Raw genomic sequence first — 14956 nt, 5'->3', positions numbered from 1 at the left:
GGTGATCATGACAGACAGAACCAGTTTTAGTAATCTTAGAAGACAGGAGGTAAGGAAGTGAGACACAGAATTGTTTCATGAATTTTGCTGTAAGTGGAAAGAGAGATTAAGACAGTAGGTAAAAAGATTTGCAGAATCCAGGAGAGCTTTGTTGGCTATTTTATTGTTTTATTGTGTTTTATTCATTTTATTTATTTATTTTCTGGTGTTTCCATGTTGGTTGATGCTGTAGTATCTCTGCCAGTCTCACCTCTCATCCACCCCCTTTTCCAAATGCTTTCATCTTTCTAGACTGTTTTTTCTAGCTATGTGCACATGTTCTCCCATGGTTCTGGGAGATGATGAGTTTAACTCTCTTCACTTGTTACCCGCTTTTCAGCTGCTCTCGTTTCCCAGTTCTGAGCTCCCATCCACATTGGTGTTCATCACCTCTCCTGAATCATTCACATCCGCTACTGTGGGTGGAGCCATTCCTGTCACCTAAATTGCCCTTATCTCCTCAGTTTTCTCCAAATGCTGTGTTGTCTCATCATTTCAGTTCCTTTCACCCTCTTTTATCTTCAGCTACTCTGGTCTTTCTTTTTCCCATTTTAATTTGTCCCTGCACCTAATACTGTTTACCTTGTCTTAAACGAACACCTGAGTTTTTTTAGTTCTCCTAAACAATCTTTCTTACCTATCTTCAGTTGTTTCTGTCTTCTTAGAAACTTTGATTTCCATGTTGCTCCATTTGCCTGACTTCCCCCCTTTCTTCTCTACTTTCAAACTTTTGACTACATCAGTCCTTCCCATTCCTCCTCTGACTTAACTTGCATCTCCTCAGTTGACCTGAACCCTAGGAAGCTCATTTCCCTTTTGTCTGCATCTCATCAGTTTTGTTTTGCTTCTGGCTGATACTGTAAATTACTTGGATGCTTATTTCCTCAGTTGCTTCTTTATCCTATATTGCTCCCATATGTTGTGTTTTTGAAAGTGGAAGATACTAGAACATTTAAAGACAGACAGGAATGACCCTGGATAGAGGGGGGAAATTGATGCAAAAAAAAGGGGATAAATTACAGAGCAAAATCCTTGAGTAGGCAAGAAGAGAAAGGATCCATTGCTCAACTGAAGGAGTTAATGGGAATGTGCACTGCTTATCCATTTAAGAGGATGGCAGACAGAGTATATGTGGTAAATTTAGTAGTGAGAAAAATGAATCAGTTCTCTTTTGATTGTTTCTATATTCTCAGTGGAAAAAAGTGAAATCATTGACTGAGGGTGGAAGAAGGGGTTGATTGAGACTAGAAAAAGTACTTTTCATCTCAGAGAATAAATTGATTAGGGAAGTGTTACAGGGGTACGTAACAGTGTCGGGGGTGACTTGAGGTTTGTGGGTGAAAATTTGTAGGGGGACCAGTCATTATGGTTGTGTTTCTTCAGTTTTGTTCAGTTGCTCAATGGCAAGCACTGAGCAAGGTGAAAAGTTGGATTTAATCAAGGTTAGGGGTTTGCCTGATAAATACAATGAAGGGAGTGAGAAAGAGGGAATTGACTGTATTCTTAATAGATTTACTTATTTGATCAATTCCCCTGAATGTAATGAATCTCCTAGCACTGCACTTGAACTTCAGCACTCCATACTGGACTGATTCCACTGCCATGTGCAAGTCGTCTTCATGCTGCTTGGGCTATAACCCGTCATGTTCGCCCTCTCATATGAATGTTTTCCCATTCTGTTTGGGCTCTGACTTCCCATGCTAGACCACTTTCCCGTTTCCCACCCCATGGACACCTTACTCACCTTTCTCTGTCCCTGATAACTCTGTTCTAGTGGCCTGTTGTAGGCATGCCCTCTCTAACGTGGGATCTGAATTTCCCCAGTAGACTTCCCCACTATGCAGATTCCCTTCTCAGTGTTGTCAGGCTATGAATCCGCACATTATGCCTTTCCCCAGTGTGAAAATTATCCTCCTGAGTTTGGTCATTCCTTATCACAGAAGCCCTTTTCATATTCCTTGAACTGACACACTGGGACTCTTGAAACTCCGTTTCAAGCTGTCTCCCCATGTGGATACCCTTCTCAGCCTACTCAAACTCAGTTATCCTGCTCTAGGCTGAGCTACCATGTCTCTCCACCTCCAGCCAGCATGAATATGTACCTCCTTCTGCCCCATGTAATGGTTTTATAGCTAGATTGTTTGGAAAGAGAGGGCTTATTTTATTTTTTTAATTTTTTTCTTTTGGATAGAAATTGTTTTAAAGTGTGATATACATTTCTCTGCCTTAATAAGTTAATTCAATCTAAATTACTCCTTTTGAATTAACTCTTCCTCAATAAGAGCATCAACAATAGTACTGTGTTTGAAATGGTACAGAATACCCTTTCTTTGAATTCCATTTACTAATTTGATACTTGACAGAAAGATAGATGCCACCAGAACAAATATTTATATATGGCCTACTAGTCCAGCACATTGTAAACAAATTAACTTATTTTCTGGCACATAAATGCATAGCTCCTTTGTTTAACTACTGTGGATTAAGATCTAAGCAGCAGTTTTCCTTGGGATGAAATGATGAATCAGGTGCCTAAGCTCGCAAAGCTGAATATCATCCTGTGGCTACCTCCTCACTGAGATGTCTGTATCCTAAGTTTCTCCTGGATTACTCTCAGCTTCCTGTGTTGCCTCAGTCTAGTCTGTTTACTCTAAAGTAAAAATGATTCTTCTAAAATGCATATCTACTGCATGCCTTTCCCCTGGATTAAACCCTTCAGTAGCTTTCCATTACTTTAAGTGAAAAACCCTTAACAAGTTTCAGAAAGATTTTAATTACTGGAACCATTTTCTATTTTAATTCTCTTTCCCCTAGTTTCTGCACCAAAGTTTCTGAAATTACTTTAGCCATTGAGTGACTCAGATCATTTCAGCTGCTAAGTTCTGCTTAACTCTGCCAGGTCTCAGTTTAAACATTCATTTCCTTTAGAAAACCTTCCCAGAACTTTCCTTGACAGGTTAGATGCTTCTATTTTGTGCTCCCTAAACACCCTATACTTCTCTTATGATGATGTTTAACATACATTTCTCTACTCTTTTAACCTGCCTGTCTTCCATGCTTCGAAGGAAAAAAGTGTCATTTCTGAGCCAAACAACATGTGAAAACTCTAAAATGCTAAATAAATATTTATTAAACTGATGAATTATTGTAAGTTAAAATTTTGCCCAAAAGTCATTAAAAGGCCAGCAAAAGATACTTATTTTTTAATTGAAGTATAGTCAGTTACAACATGTCAATTTCTAATGTATACCACAGATGTTCCAGTCATGCATATACATACATATATTTATTTTCATATTCTTTTTTATAAATGGTTATTACAAGATATTGAAAATGGCTCCCTGTACTATACAGAAATAATTTCTTAAAATCTTTTTTTGTATATGGTGGCTAACATTTGCAAATCTCAAATTCCCAAATTTAATCCCTCCCACTCTCCCTGGGTAACCATAGATTGTTTACTATGTCTGTTAGTCTGTTTTGTAGATGAGCTCATTAGTGTCCTTTTTTCTTTTTTCAGATTCCACATGAGTAATATCATATGATATTTTTCTTTTTGTTTCTGGCTTACTTTACTTACATCAGATCTTGAGGTCCATCCATGCTGCTGCAAATGGCATTATTTTATTCTTTTTTTATGGCTGAGTATTATTCCATTGTAGAAATATTCCACAACTTCTTTATCCAGTTATCTGTTGATGGACATTTAGACATTTAGGTTGTTTCCATGTCTTGACTATTGTAAATAGTGCTGCTATGAACATTGGGGTGCATATATCTTTTTGAATAAAGGTTCCCTCCAGATATATACCCAGGATTGGGATTACTGGATCATATGGTAGGTCTATTTTTAATTTTTTGAGGAATCTCCATGTTGTTTTGCATATGGCTGCACCAAACTACATTCCTACGAACACTGTAGGAGGGTTCCCTTTTCTCCACACCCTCTCCAGCATGTATTGCTCATGGGCTTTTTGATGTTGGCCATTCTGACTAATGTGAGATGATACCTCATTGTAGTTCTGATTTGCATTTCTGTGAGAATTAGCAATATTGAGCATTTTTTCATGTGACTATTGGCCATTTGTATGTCTTCATTGGAGAATTGTTTGTTTAGATCTTGTGCCCATTTTTGGATTGGGTTGTTTGTTTTTTTGTTGTTAAGTTGTATGAGCTGTTTATATATTCTGGAAATTAAACTTTTGTCAGTTGTATCATTTGTAAATATTTTCCCCCATTCTGTAGGTTGTCATTTTATTTTGCTTATGGTCTCCTTTGCTGTGCAAAAGCTTATAAGTTTAATTAGGTCCCATTTGTTAATTTTTGCTTTTATTTCTATTGCCTGGATAGACTGTCCTAGGGAGAACATTGCTAAGATTTATGTCGGAAAATGTTTTGCCTATGTTTTCTTCTAGGAGGTTTATAGTGTCTTGCCTTATATTTAAGTTTTCAAGCCATTTTGGGTTTATTTTTATATATGGTGTGAGGGAGTGTTCTAACTTCACTGATTTACATGCTGCGGTCCAGTTTTCCCAACACCACTTGCTAAAGAGACTGTCTTTTCTCCATTTTTGCCTCCTTTGTCAAAGATTAATTGACCATAGGTGTCTGGGTTTATTTCTGGGCTCTCTGTTCTGTTCCATTGATCCATATGTCTGTTTTTATGCCAGTGCCATGCTGTTTTGATTACTGTAGCTCTGTAGTATTGTCTGAATTCTAGGCAGGTTATTCCTCCAGCTTCATTCTTTTTCTTCAGTATTGCTTTGGCAGTTCTGGATCTTTTGTGATTTCATGTAAATTTTAGTGTTATTTGTTCTAGTTCTGTGAAAAATATCCTGGGTAATTTGATAGGGATCTCATTAAATCTGTAGATTGCTTTGGGCATTATGGCCATTTTAACAGTATTGATTCTTCCAATCCAAGAGCATGGGATATCTTTCCATTTCTTTAAGTCATCTTTAATTTCCTTAATGAATATTTTATGGTTCTCCATGTATAAGTCTTTCACCCCCTTGGTCATATTTATTCCTAAGTATTTTATTGTTTTGGATGCGATTTTGGATGAGATTTTAAAAGGGATTGTTTGTTTCTTTTCCTCCTGTTTTGTTCTTAGTGTAAAGAAATGCAACTGATTTCTGTATGTTAATCTTGTATCCTGCTACCTTGCCAAATTCTTTTATCGGCTCTAGGAGTTTTTGTGTGGAGCCTTTAGGGTTTTCTATATATAGTATGTTACAGTGACAATTTTACCTCTTCTCTTCCAATTTGAATCCCTTTTATTTCTTTTTCTTGCCTGATTGCTGTGGCTAGGACTTCCAAGATGATGTTGAATAGAAGTGGTGAGAGTGGGCATCCTTGTCTTGTTCCAGATTTTAGTGGGAAGGCTTTCAGTTTTTCACAGTTGAATATTATGCTGGCTGTGGGCTTGTCATAAATAGCTTTTTTATTATGTTCAGATATGTTCCCTCTGTATCCACTTTGAGAGTTTTTGTCATAAATGGGAGTTGCATTTTATGAAATGCTTTTTCTGCATCTGTTGAGATGATCATGTGATTTTTGTGCTTTCTTTTGTTGATGTGGTGTATCACATTGATTGACTGCATATGTTGAACCACCCTAGTGTCCCTGGGATGAATCCAATTTGATCATGGTGTATCATCTTTTTTATGTGTTGTTGGATCCTGTTTGCTAATATTTTGTTGAGAATTTTTGCATCTATATTCATCAATGATATTGGCCTGTAGTTTTCTTTTTTGGTAGTGTCTTTGTCTGGTATTGGTATCAAGATTATGGTGGCTTCGTGGAATGAGTCTGGGAGTATTCTCTCCTCTTCAGTCTTTTGGAAGAGCATGAGAAGGATCGGTATGAGCTCTTCTCTGTGTGTTGGTAGATTTCCCCAGTGAAGCCATCTGGTCCTGGACTTTCATTTGCAGGGATGTTTTTTATTGCTGATTCTATTTTCCTCTTAGTGATTGGTCTGTTCAAATGATCTATTTCTTCTTGATTCAGTTTTAGTGTGCTGTATGTTTCTAGAAACGTATCCATTTTTTCTAAGTTGTCCAATTTATTGCCAGATGGTTGTTCATAGTATTCTCTTATGATACTGTGTATCTGTGGTATTGGTTATAATTTCTCCATTTTCATTTCTTACTTTGTTTATTTGTGTCCTCTCTCTTTTCTTCCTGGAGAGCCTGGCCTGAGGTTTGTCCATTTTGTTTATTCTTTCAAAAATAACCAGCTCTTTGTTTGATTGATTTTTTCCTATTTTTTAATCTCTGTTTTATTTATTTTCTCCCTGATCTTTATTATTTCCTTCCTTCTGCTGACTTTAGGTTTTGTTTGCTCTTCTTTTTCTAATTCTTTTAGGTGGTAGGTTAGGTTGTTTACTTGAGATTCTTCTTATTTTTTGAGGAAGGTCTGTATCGCTGTGAACTTCCCTCTTAGGACTGCTTTTGCTGCATCCCATAGATTTTGTGTGATTGTGTTTTCATTGTCATTTGTCTCAAAGTATTTTTTAATTTCTTCTTTGGTTTCATTACTGACCCATTGCTTTTTCAGTAGCATGTTGTTTAATCTCATGCTTTCAGTTTTTTTCTCATTTGTTTTTCTGTGGTTGATTTCTAGTTTCATGACATTGTGGTCAGAAAAGATGCTTAAAATAATTTCTATCCTCTTAAATTTATGGAGGCCTCTTTTGTGTCTAAGTATATCATCTATCCTAGAGAATGTTCCATGAGCACTTGAAAATAATATATATTCAGTTTTGGGGGGGTGCAATGTCATAAAAATATCAACCAAGTCCAACTCTTCTATTGTGTCGTTTAGTATCTCTGTTACCTTATTGATGTTAATGGGGTGTTAAAGTCTCCTACTATGATTGTGTTCCCATTAAATTCTCCCTTTATGTCTGTTAGTATTTGCTTTATGTATTTAGGTGTTCCTATGTTGGGTGCATAAATGTTAACAAGTGTAATATCCTCATCGTGTATTGCTCCTTTGTTCATTATATAGTGTCCTTCTTTATGGCCTTTGTTTTAAACTCTATTTTGTCTGAAATCAGTATTGCTACTCTTGCTTTCTTGTTTCCATTTGCCTGAAATATCTTTTTCGGTCCTCTCACTTTCAGTCTACGTGTCTCCTTCCCCCTAAAGTGGATCTCTTTTATGCAGCATATTGTAGGTTCTTGTTTTATATGTCTTTTGATTGGAACATTTAGTCCATTGACATTTATGGTAGTTATTGATAGATGTGTGTTTATTGCCATTTTGTACTTTGTTTTCCAGTTGATTTGGTATTTCTTCTTTGTTCCTTTCTTTTCCTTTTTGTTTTTCTTTTTGTGGTTTGATAATTTTCTTTTGTATTATCCTGGTTTCTTTTTGGTTTTTGTGACTGTTGTGTGCTTTTGATTTGTGGTTACCCTGTTTTTCAAGTGTGTTAACCCATTACTGTATCTGTTTGCTTTAGACTGGTAGTCATGTAGGCTCAAACACATCCTAGAAAGAACAAAGAAAAAAGAGAGAGAGAGAGAGAGAGAGAAATCTATATTTCTTGCTCCCCTCTTCCACTTTTATGATTTTGATTTTTTTTTACATCTTCCTGTTTATTCTTTTGTAACTCATTGTAGTTATTGCATTTCCAATTATGATTTTCTCATTTCTATGGCATCCTGTTTCTTTTCTATTTAGAGTAGACCTTTCAATATTTGTTTTGTCATAGATTTAGTATTGCTGAATTCTTTCAGTTTTTGCTTGTCTGTGAAATTCTTTATCCCTCCTTCTATTCTAAAGGATAGTCTGTCTGGATAGTGTTCTAGGTTGTAGCTTTTTCTCATTCAGGACTTTGGATATATCTTGTCACTCTCTTCTGACCTGCAATGTTTGTGTTGAGAAATGAGCTGAAAGCCTTATGGGGATTCCCTTGTAATTATCTTTGTTTTTCTCTTGCTGCCTTTAAAATCACTTCTTTATATTTATGTGCTACTGAATTCAGTTGCTAGTTAATTTGGGGAAATGTTTTGCATCTGTATTCACAGGGATATTGGTCTTTCATTGGCTTTTCTGTAGTTTCCTTATCTGGTTTTGGTATGATGATAATACTGGCCTATCTAAGAGAAATAGGCACTCAGGTTTTATCTTTTAAGTCTCTGTCACATTTTTGGCTTTTGTACAGTGAACCACTGAGGTAGATAACATTATATATAGGTATTTTTCATTCAGATATTAGAAAACAAGTGAAACTGCTTTATGTCTATTTATCAAGTGATTCTCCTCTCTCTTTTTAAAAGTCTCTGTGTACAACTACTCTCAGTCATCAAGACACAGATAGGTGTTCTCTGTCAGCTTAATGACTATCCCCAAAGCTGCTTCTATTGAATCTAGCCATTTCCTCCATCATTGAATATACAGTAAGAACATCCTTATTGCTTCAGCCACTCTTATATCCCAGAAATCTCATTTCAAAAGTTAAATCTTTTAAGATCACCCTTTATTGTACCTTCTCTGTTTTGTTTCAAAACTTACAGTTACTGTAAAGATTTATATTTGGGTAAAATATTTAACATATATATGCTTTTCCCATGTATTACTGTACCTCTTTTAGAGTTTTAAATTTTAATTTGAAGTAAAATTTTAAGTGAAGTTAAATTTTAAAAAATCACTTCTTTATCTTTAACTGAACATCTTAATTATAATATGTCTTGGTGAAGTCTATTTGGGTTCTTCTTGGTGGGGACCCTCTGTGCTTCCTGTACTTGGATATCTGATTCCTTCTTTTCAGTCATCATTTCTTCAAATACCTTTTCAATCCCCTTTTCTCTTTCTTCTCCTTCTGGGACCCCAATCGTAGATTGGCACACTTTATATTATCCCATAGGTCCCTTATATTGCTTTTATTAGTTTTCACTTGCTTTTCTGTCTGTTGTTCTGATTGGGTGATTTCTGTTATCCTGTCTTCTAATTCACTTACTCGTCCCTCTGTATTATCTAGTATGCTTTTTACTGCCTTTAGCTCAGCTCTTATCTCAACCATTGAGTTTTCTGTTTTTAATAATTTTCAGCATATGGAGTATAATATTTAGCATAATTGTGTTTATGCAGCTTTAATGTATTCAGCTTCTTGGGTCTTTTTTATAATTTTATTTGTCTGTTGAGATCATTTCACACATTATGGCCATCTTTTCCTTTAAATTCTTGAACTTACGTGTCATAGCTTTTTTTTTTTATAACATTTTTAATTGATTTATAATCATTTTTACAGTGTTGTGTCAAATTCCAGTATAGAGCACAATTTTTCAGTTATACATAAACTATATATTCATTGTCACATTTTCTCTGTGAGCTACCATAAGATCTTGTGTATATTTCCCTGTGCTATACAGTATAATCTTGTTTATCTGTTCTACAATTTTGAAATCCCACCTGTCCCTTCCCACCCTCCGCCCCCTTGGCAACCATAAGTTTGTATTCTATGTCTATGAGTCTATTGTCATAGCTTTTAATATCCTTGTCTGCTAATTCCAAAATTTGTCATTCTGGATGTGTTTCTATTTATTTTTTTCCCTCCCAGTTACGGACTACAATTGCTTCTTCGTATAGCCACTAATTTTTTATTATATCCTAGACGTTGAAGACACTACAGTGAGAGTTTGGATTATGTTGACTTCCTTTAAAATGTGTTGGGTTTTGTTCTAGAAGGCAGTTAATTTATTGGACATTTAGCTTAATTCTGTCAAAGCTTGTTGCATGATTTGTTTGGATGGTCTTTCTGAGACCTCAGCAGAATACTGGGAATTTCCATAAGCTCTTTCTACTCTGGCATATCAGGACTCATGTCTCCAAGTACTGTGTAACCTCTAGATCCTCCATTCAGCTCACAATCCCACTCCTTTACCCCAGTAGTTGTTCTCCGCTATTCCTCACTGAATCGCTTCCTGGAACTCATGTAGCTTGGAATTTGTCCAAAGACTCAAGAGTTCCTTATGCAGATTTCTGGTGCCCCATCTCTGCACAGCAACCCCACCCCTGTACCCTGAATCAGTTTACAATTTACAACCACCTCAGCATAACCAAACTTCTTTCTTTGTTTCATCTGCCAAGTGATTGCTATTCTCTGTTGGGTTCTAATTCCACGAGTTGAAGTTTTCAGAATGTCCCTAGGTAGCTAGAACTAGTGCAATCACCTCATATTATTTCTCTTTTCTCAAAGATCACAGTCCTGCGCCATCTGTTGTCCAGTACCTGAAAAGAGTTGATAGCTATCATAGTAATAATTCTTTCATGTAAGAAACTTTAATAGAGATGCTAAAACTAGTCGAGGAAAAGCTTGGTGAGGTGTGAGACATTTACATGGTCTCAATGTCTCTCTCGTTCCCAAGTATTTATTAATAGCAAAGTAGAGAAAATAACTTTAAGGTGGAGAAGCCTGACAGGTAACACCTTTACCAAGAAATTGAAAGTAACATCCTCAGTAACGAGGTAAACTGAATCATCTAATAAGATGTAGTGTAAGGAACACATCATCACTTCTGTTAATATTCCTGCCAAAGATGCATAATCTGATTTTAGTCATGAAGAACTGTTAGATAGACCGAAATTTTGGGAGATACTCTAAAATAATGTTCTGCATTTTTTTGAGTTACCAGTCATGAAAGTCAGGGAAAATCTGAGAAACAATTCCAGAATGAAAAAAAAAAAAACAAAACTAAAGAGACATAACGACAATGAGTAATTTTAAACTGGATCCTTTTGCCATAAAGAACATATTGGAATAATTGGCAAAATTGAATGGGATCTCAGGACCACATGGTAGTAATATATCTCACTCTCATTTTCCAGGTTTTTATGGTTGAAAATGTCCTTGTTTTGTAGGAAATGCTGGTGTTGGAACATCAATGTCAGCAACTTAACTCTCAAGTAGTTTGGGTGAAAAAGTCATGAGATATACACACACACACACACACACATACACACACACACTATATTTCTGTTATTCTTTAAACTTGTGATTATTTTAAAATATTTTGAAAAACACTTTTGGTATTTAAAAAGATAAAATTTATTTATTTGAAAAAATCTATATACCTGATCTCCTAATGATGCTGAATAATGAAGGTAGATAATATAACAAAGTTCTAGTAAATGAAGCAATATTCCTTTCCTCCTATATTTTGAATATCTTGTAAAAAATGTCATTCATTTTGATTTTGGATAAGTTTTTCTCTTTTCCTCATTTTTGATAGATATGATTGCTTATATCTTTTCTTTCAGAATTAATATTCTGATACTTATTAAGATAGAATTTTTCTCTTAACCTTCAAAGGTAGCTCAAGAAACGGATGTTAGAGCTCAGATTCGTCTGCAGTTTCGTGATGTGAATGGAGAACTTGTAGCTGTGCAGAGATCTATGGTGTGTACTCAGAAAAGCAAAAAGACAGAATTTAAAACCCTAGAAGGAGTCATTACTAGAACAAAGTAAGTAAATTTGAATATCTGTTCATTTTTTATCTTTTAGGTCTATAAGACTGTATTTATCCTTACTATTTTATGAGAGCTTACCAATTTTTTAATTCAGTATATATATATGTATTCATATATTCAGTATACACATGTATATATATTATTCAGTATATAGGTATGTATATATAATATATAATATATACATGTACATATATACATATATTTTCAAATTCTTTTCCATTATAGCTTATTACAAGAAATTGAATATAGTTCCCTGTGCTATATACAGTGGGTCCTTGTTATTTATCTATTTTATGTATAGTAATGTGGATCTTTTAATCCCAAACTCCTAATTTATCCCTCCCTCCTTTTCCCCTCTGGTAACCCAAGTTTGTTTTCTATGTCTGTGAATCTATTTCTGGTTTGCAAATAAAATTTGTATCTATTTTTAGATTCCACATATAAGTGATATTATGTGCTACTTGTTTTTCTCTGTGTGACTTACTTCACTTAGTATGATAATCTCTAGGTCCATCCATGTTGCTGCAACTGGCATTATTTCATTCTTTTTTATGGCTGAGTAATATTACACACACACACACACACACCAACCACACGTTGCACGCACACACACACACACACACACCAACCACACGTTGAGCCACTGATCTGTCGATGGACATCTAGGTTGTTTCCATGTCTTTTCAGATTATAGTTTTCCCTGGATATATGTCCAGGGAGTGGGATTGCTGGATCACATGGTAAGTCTATTTTTAGTTTTTTAAGGCACCTCTATACTGTTCTCCTTAGGGATTTTGCATTCCCACCAACAGTGTAGGAGGGTTCATTTTTCTCCACACCCTCTCTAGCATTTATTTGTAGAGTTTTTAATTAGGGCTATTCTGACTGGTATGAGGTGATAACCTCATTGTAATTTTGATTTACACTTCTCTTATGATTAGTGATATTGAGCATCTTTTCACGTGCCTATTAGCCATCTGTACGTCTTTTTTTGACAAATGTCGATTTAGTCTTCTGCCCGTTTTTTGATGGGGTTGTTGGTTTTTTTGTTACTAAGTTGTACTAGCTATTTGTATATTTTGGAAAATAAGCCCTTGTCAGTTGCATCATATGTAAATATTTTCTCTGAGTCTGTAGGTTGTCTTTTCTTTTTTTTTATAAGGTTTCATTTGCTCTGTAAAAGCTTGTTTGATTAGGCCCCATTTGTTTATTTTTGCTTTTATTTCTATTGCCTTCAGAGACTGGCCTAAGAAAACATTGGTATGATTTATGTCAGAGAATGTTTTGCCTATGTCCTTTTCTAGAAGTTATATAGTGTCATTTCTTATATTTAAGTCTTTAAGCCATTTTGAGTTTATTTTGTATATGGTGTGAGGGATTGCTCTCACTTCATTGATTTACCTGTGGCTGTCCAGCTTTCCCAACAACACTTTCTGAAGAGACTTTTTCTCCATTGTATATTCTTGCCTCCTTTGTCAAAGATTAATTGACCTTAGGTATGTGGGTTTATTTCTGGATTTTCTGTCCAGTTCCATTGATTTATGTGTATGTTTTTTGTGCCAGTACCATACTATTTTGATAACTGAAGGAGAGCTTTTTTTTTTATCTTTTTTTATTGAGTTATAGTCATTTTACAATGTTATGTCAAATTCCAGTGTAAAGCACAATTTTTCAGTTATAGATGAACATACATATATTCATTGTCACATTTTTTTTCACTGTGAGCTACCACAAGATCTTGTATATATTTCCCTGTGCTATACAGTGTAATCTTGTTTATCTATTCTGCATATAACTGTCAGTATCTACAAATTTTGAAATCCCAGTCTGAAGGAGAGCTTATTAATTTTTTAACAGACTTTATTTTTAGAGCAGTTTTAGTTTCTCAGCAAAACTGAGCAGAAAGCAAAGTTCTGCCATGCCTCTACGCCTGCACAACCTCATCCACTATCAACATTTAACTTTTTATTTGATACTCTTTATCAGTTAAGCAGAATGATCCCATTAAAGATGTAGTGATATTGTTGGATTCCTTTGAGTAATTTTTGTATAGTTGCTTAATTAAAGGTGCATACTCACTCAAAGATAGATTGAATGAATGAAAAATGCTAGTATCATGTCTATAGGGATGCATGAGATGAAAAGCAGACAGGAAAAAGTAATAGTTTGTTCCTTTCAACTGTTGTCATTCTGTTAGAGGCAATTAGCATCTTGTAATGGGTACGAATATTGAAATTAGGCTGCCCTGGATTCAAGGCTTTATCTCTGTTGAGTAAATTGCTTTCCTTACACCTTACCCCTCCCTTTCACTTACGTATTTAGTTGTCAAACTAATTAAATAATTTATGTAACCAATACTGTTCTGTATCTGTTGTGTACTAGAGGCACTATACTAGCTACTGGATTCTCAAACAGGTTCTTTTACTGGCTTTTGAACACACTCAGGTCTCTCCCACAGCCGCAGATTTCATTTTATTCCTGTTACTGTCTGTCTCCATCTTCCCCTTTTTAGCCCGTCCTCTTAAAAGAGTTGTTGATACTCTCTGTCTCTATTTGTTCACTTCCTTCTGACTCCTACTTTGTCCATATTTTTCTACTGAAACATCTCCAACTAAGGTCACAGATAACCTCTGTATTAATTAGGATAATGCTATTGCTATACAAAATAGACCTCATAGAAAGCCCTTTTTTTAAAATTTGTAAAACAATAGTTCATTATCACTGTACATAGTTTAGTAGGATGTTATAAGGATTCATCTAATGCATATAAAATGCTGAATATGTCATAAGTTTTCATGTATTGGTATGGTTGCTATAACATATCACAAACTTAGTGGCTTAAAACAATACAAATTTATTATCTTACAGTTCTGTAGTTTAGAAGTCCAAATTGGGTCTCATTGGCTTAAAATCAAGATGTTGGCAGGGCTTTGATCCTTCTTGGAGGCTCTGGGAGAAAATCTGTTTCCTTGCCCTTTCCATCTTCTCGAGGCTGCCTGTATCCCTTGGATCATGGTCTTTTTCCTGCGTCTTGAAAGCCAGCAACAGTAGACAGAGTTCTCACATCACATCATTCTGACCTCTTCTGCCTCCCTGTTCCATATTTAAGGACTCTTGTGATTACCTTGGCCCCACCCAGAAGTCCAGGATATTCTCCATTTAAAGTCAAATGATATTGTGGAATACTACTCAGCAATAAAAATGCTCTGTTGATACAGCAGCATGGATAAATCTCAAAGAAAGAAGCCAGACAAAATAGAGTGCATACTAATTCCATTTATATAAAATTCTAGAAAATACATATTAATCTATAGTGACAGAAATATCAGTGGTTGGCTGAGGGTAGGGTTAGTGGTAGAGAAAGAGCAGGATTACACAGGGACACAGTGACTATGTTGGAAATCATGAATATGTTCATTGTTTTTACCATGGTGATGTCATGA

General features: G+C 35.3%; 1 protein-coding gene across 4 annotated transcripts in view; it reads left to right on the top strand.

Annotated features, from left to right (window-relative positions):
* RAD50 (RAD50 double strand break repair protein) overlaps positions 1-14956 on the top strand; it is a 209603-nt gene that overhangs the window by 137152 nt on the left and 57495 nt on the right. For all 4 annotated transcript variants that reach the window (XM_072957363.1, XM_072957365.1, XM_072957364.1 and 1 more), the window contains one exon: positions 11356-11507. In XM_072957363.1, the coding sequence (XP_072813464.1) occupies positions 11356-11507 (152 nt within the window). The remainder of the gene's footprint in view (positions 1-11355; positions 11508-14956) is intronic.

Source organism: Vicugna pacos, chromosome 3 (genome assembly GCF_048564905.1).
Source record: "Vicugna pacos chromosome 3, VicPac4, whole genome shotgun sequence".
In the NCBI taxonomy this organism is placed as follows: Eukaryota; Metazoa; Chordata; class Mammalia; order Artiodactyla; family Camelidae; genus Vicugna; species Vicugna pacos.
The sequence above is the reverse complement of the archived record's forward strand: the minus strand, read 5'-3'. Positions and strand labels throughout refer to the sequence as shown.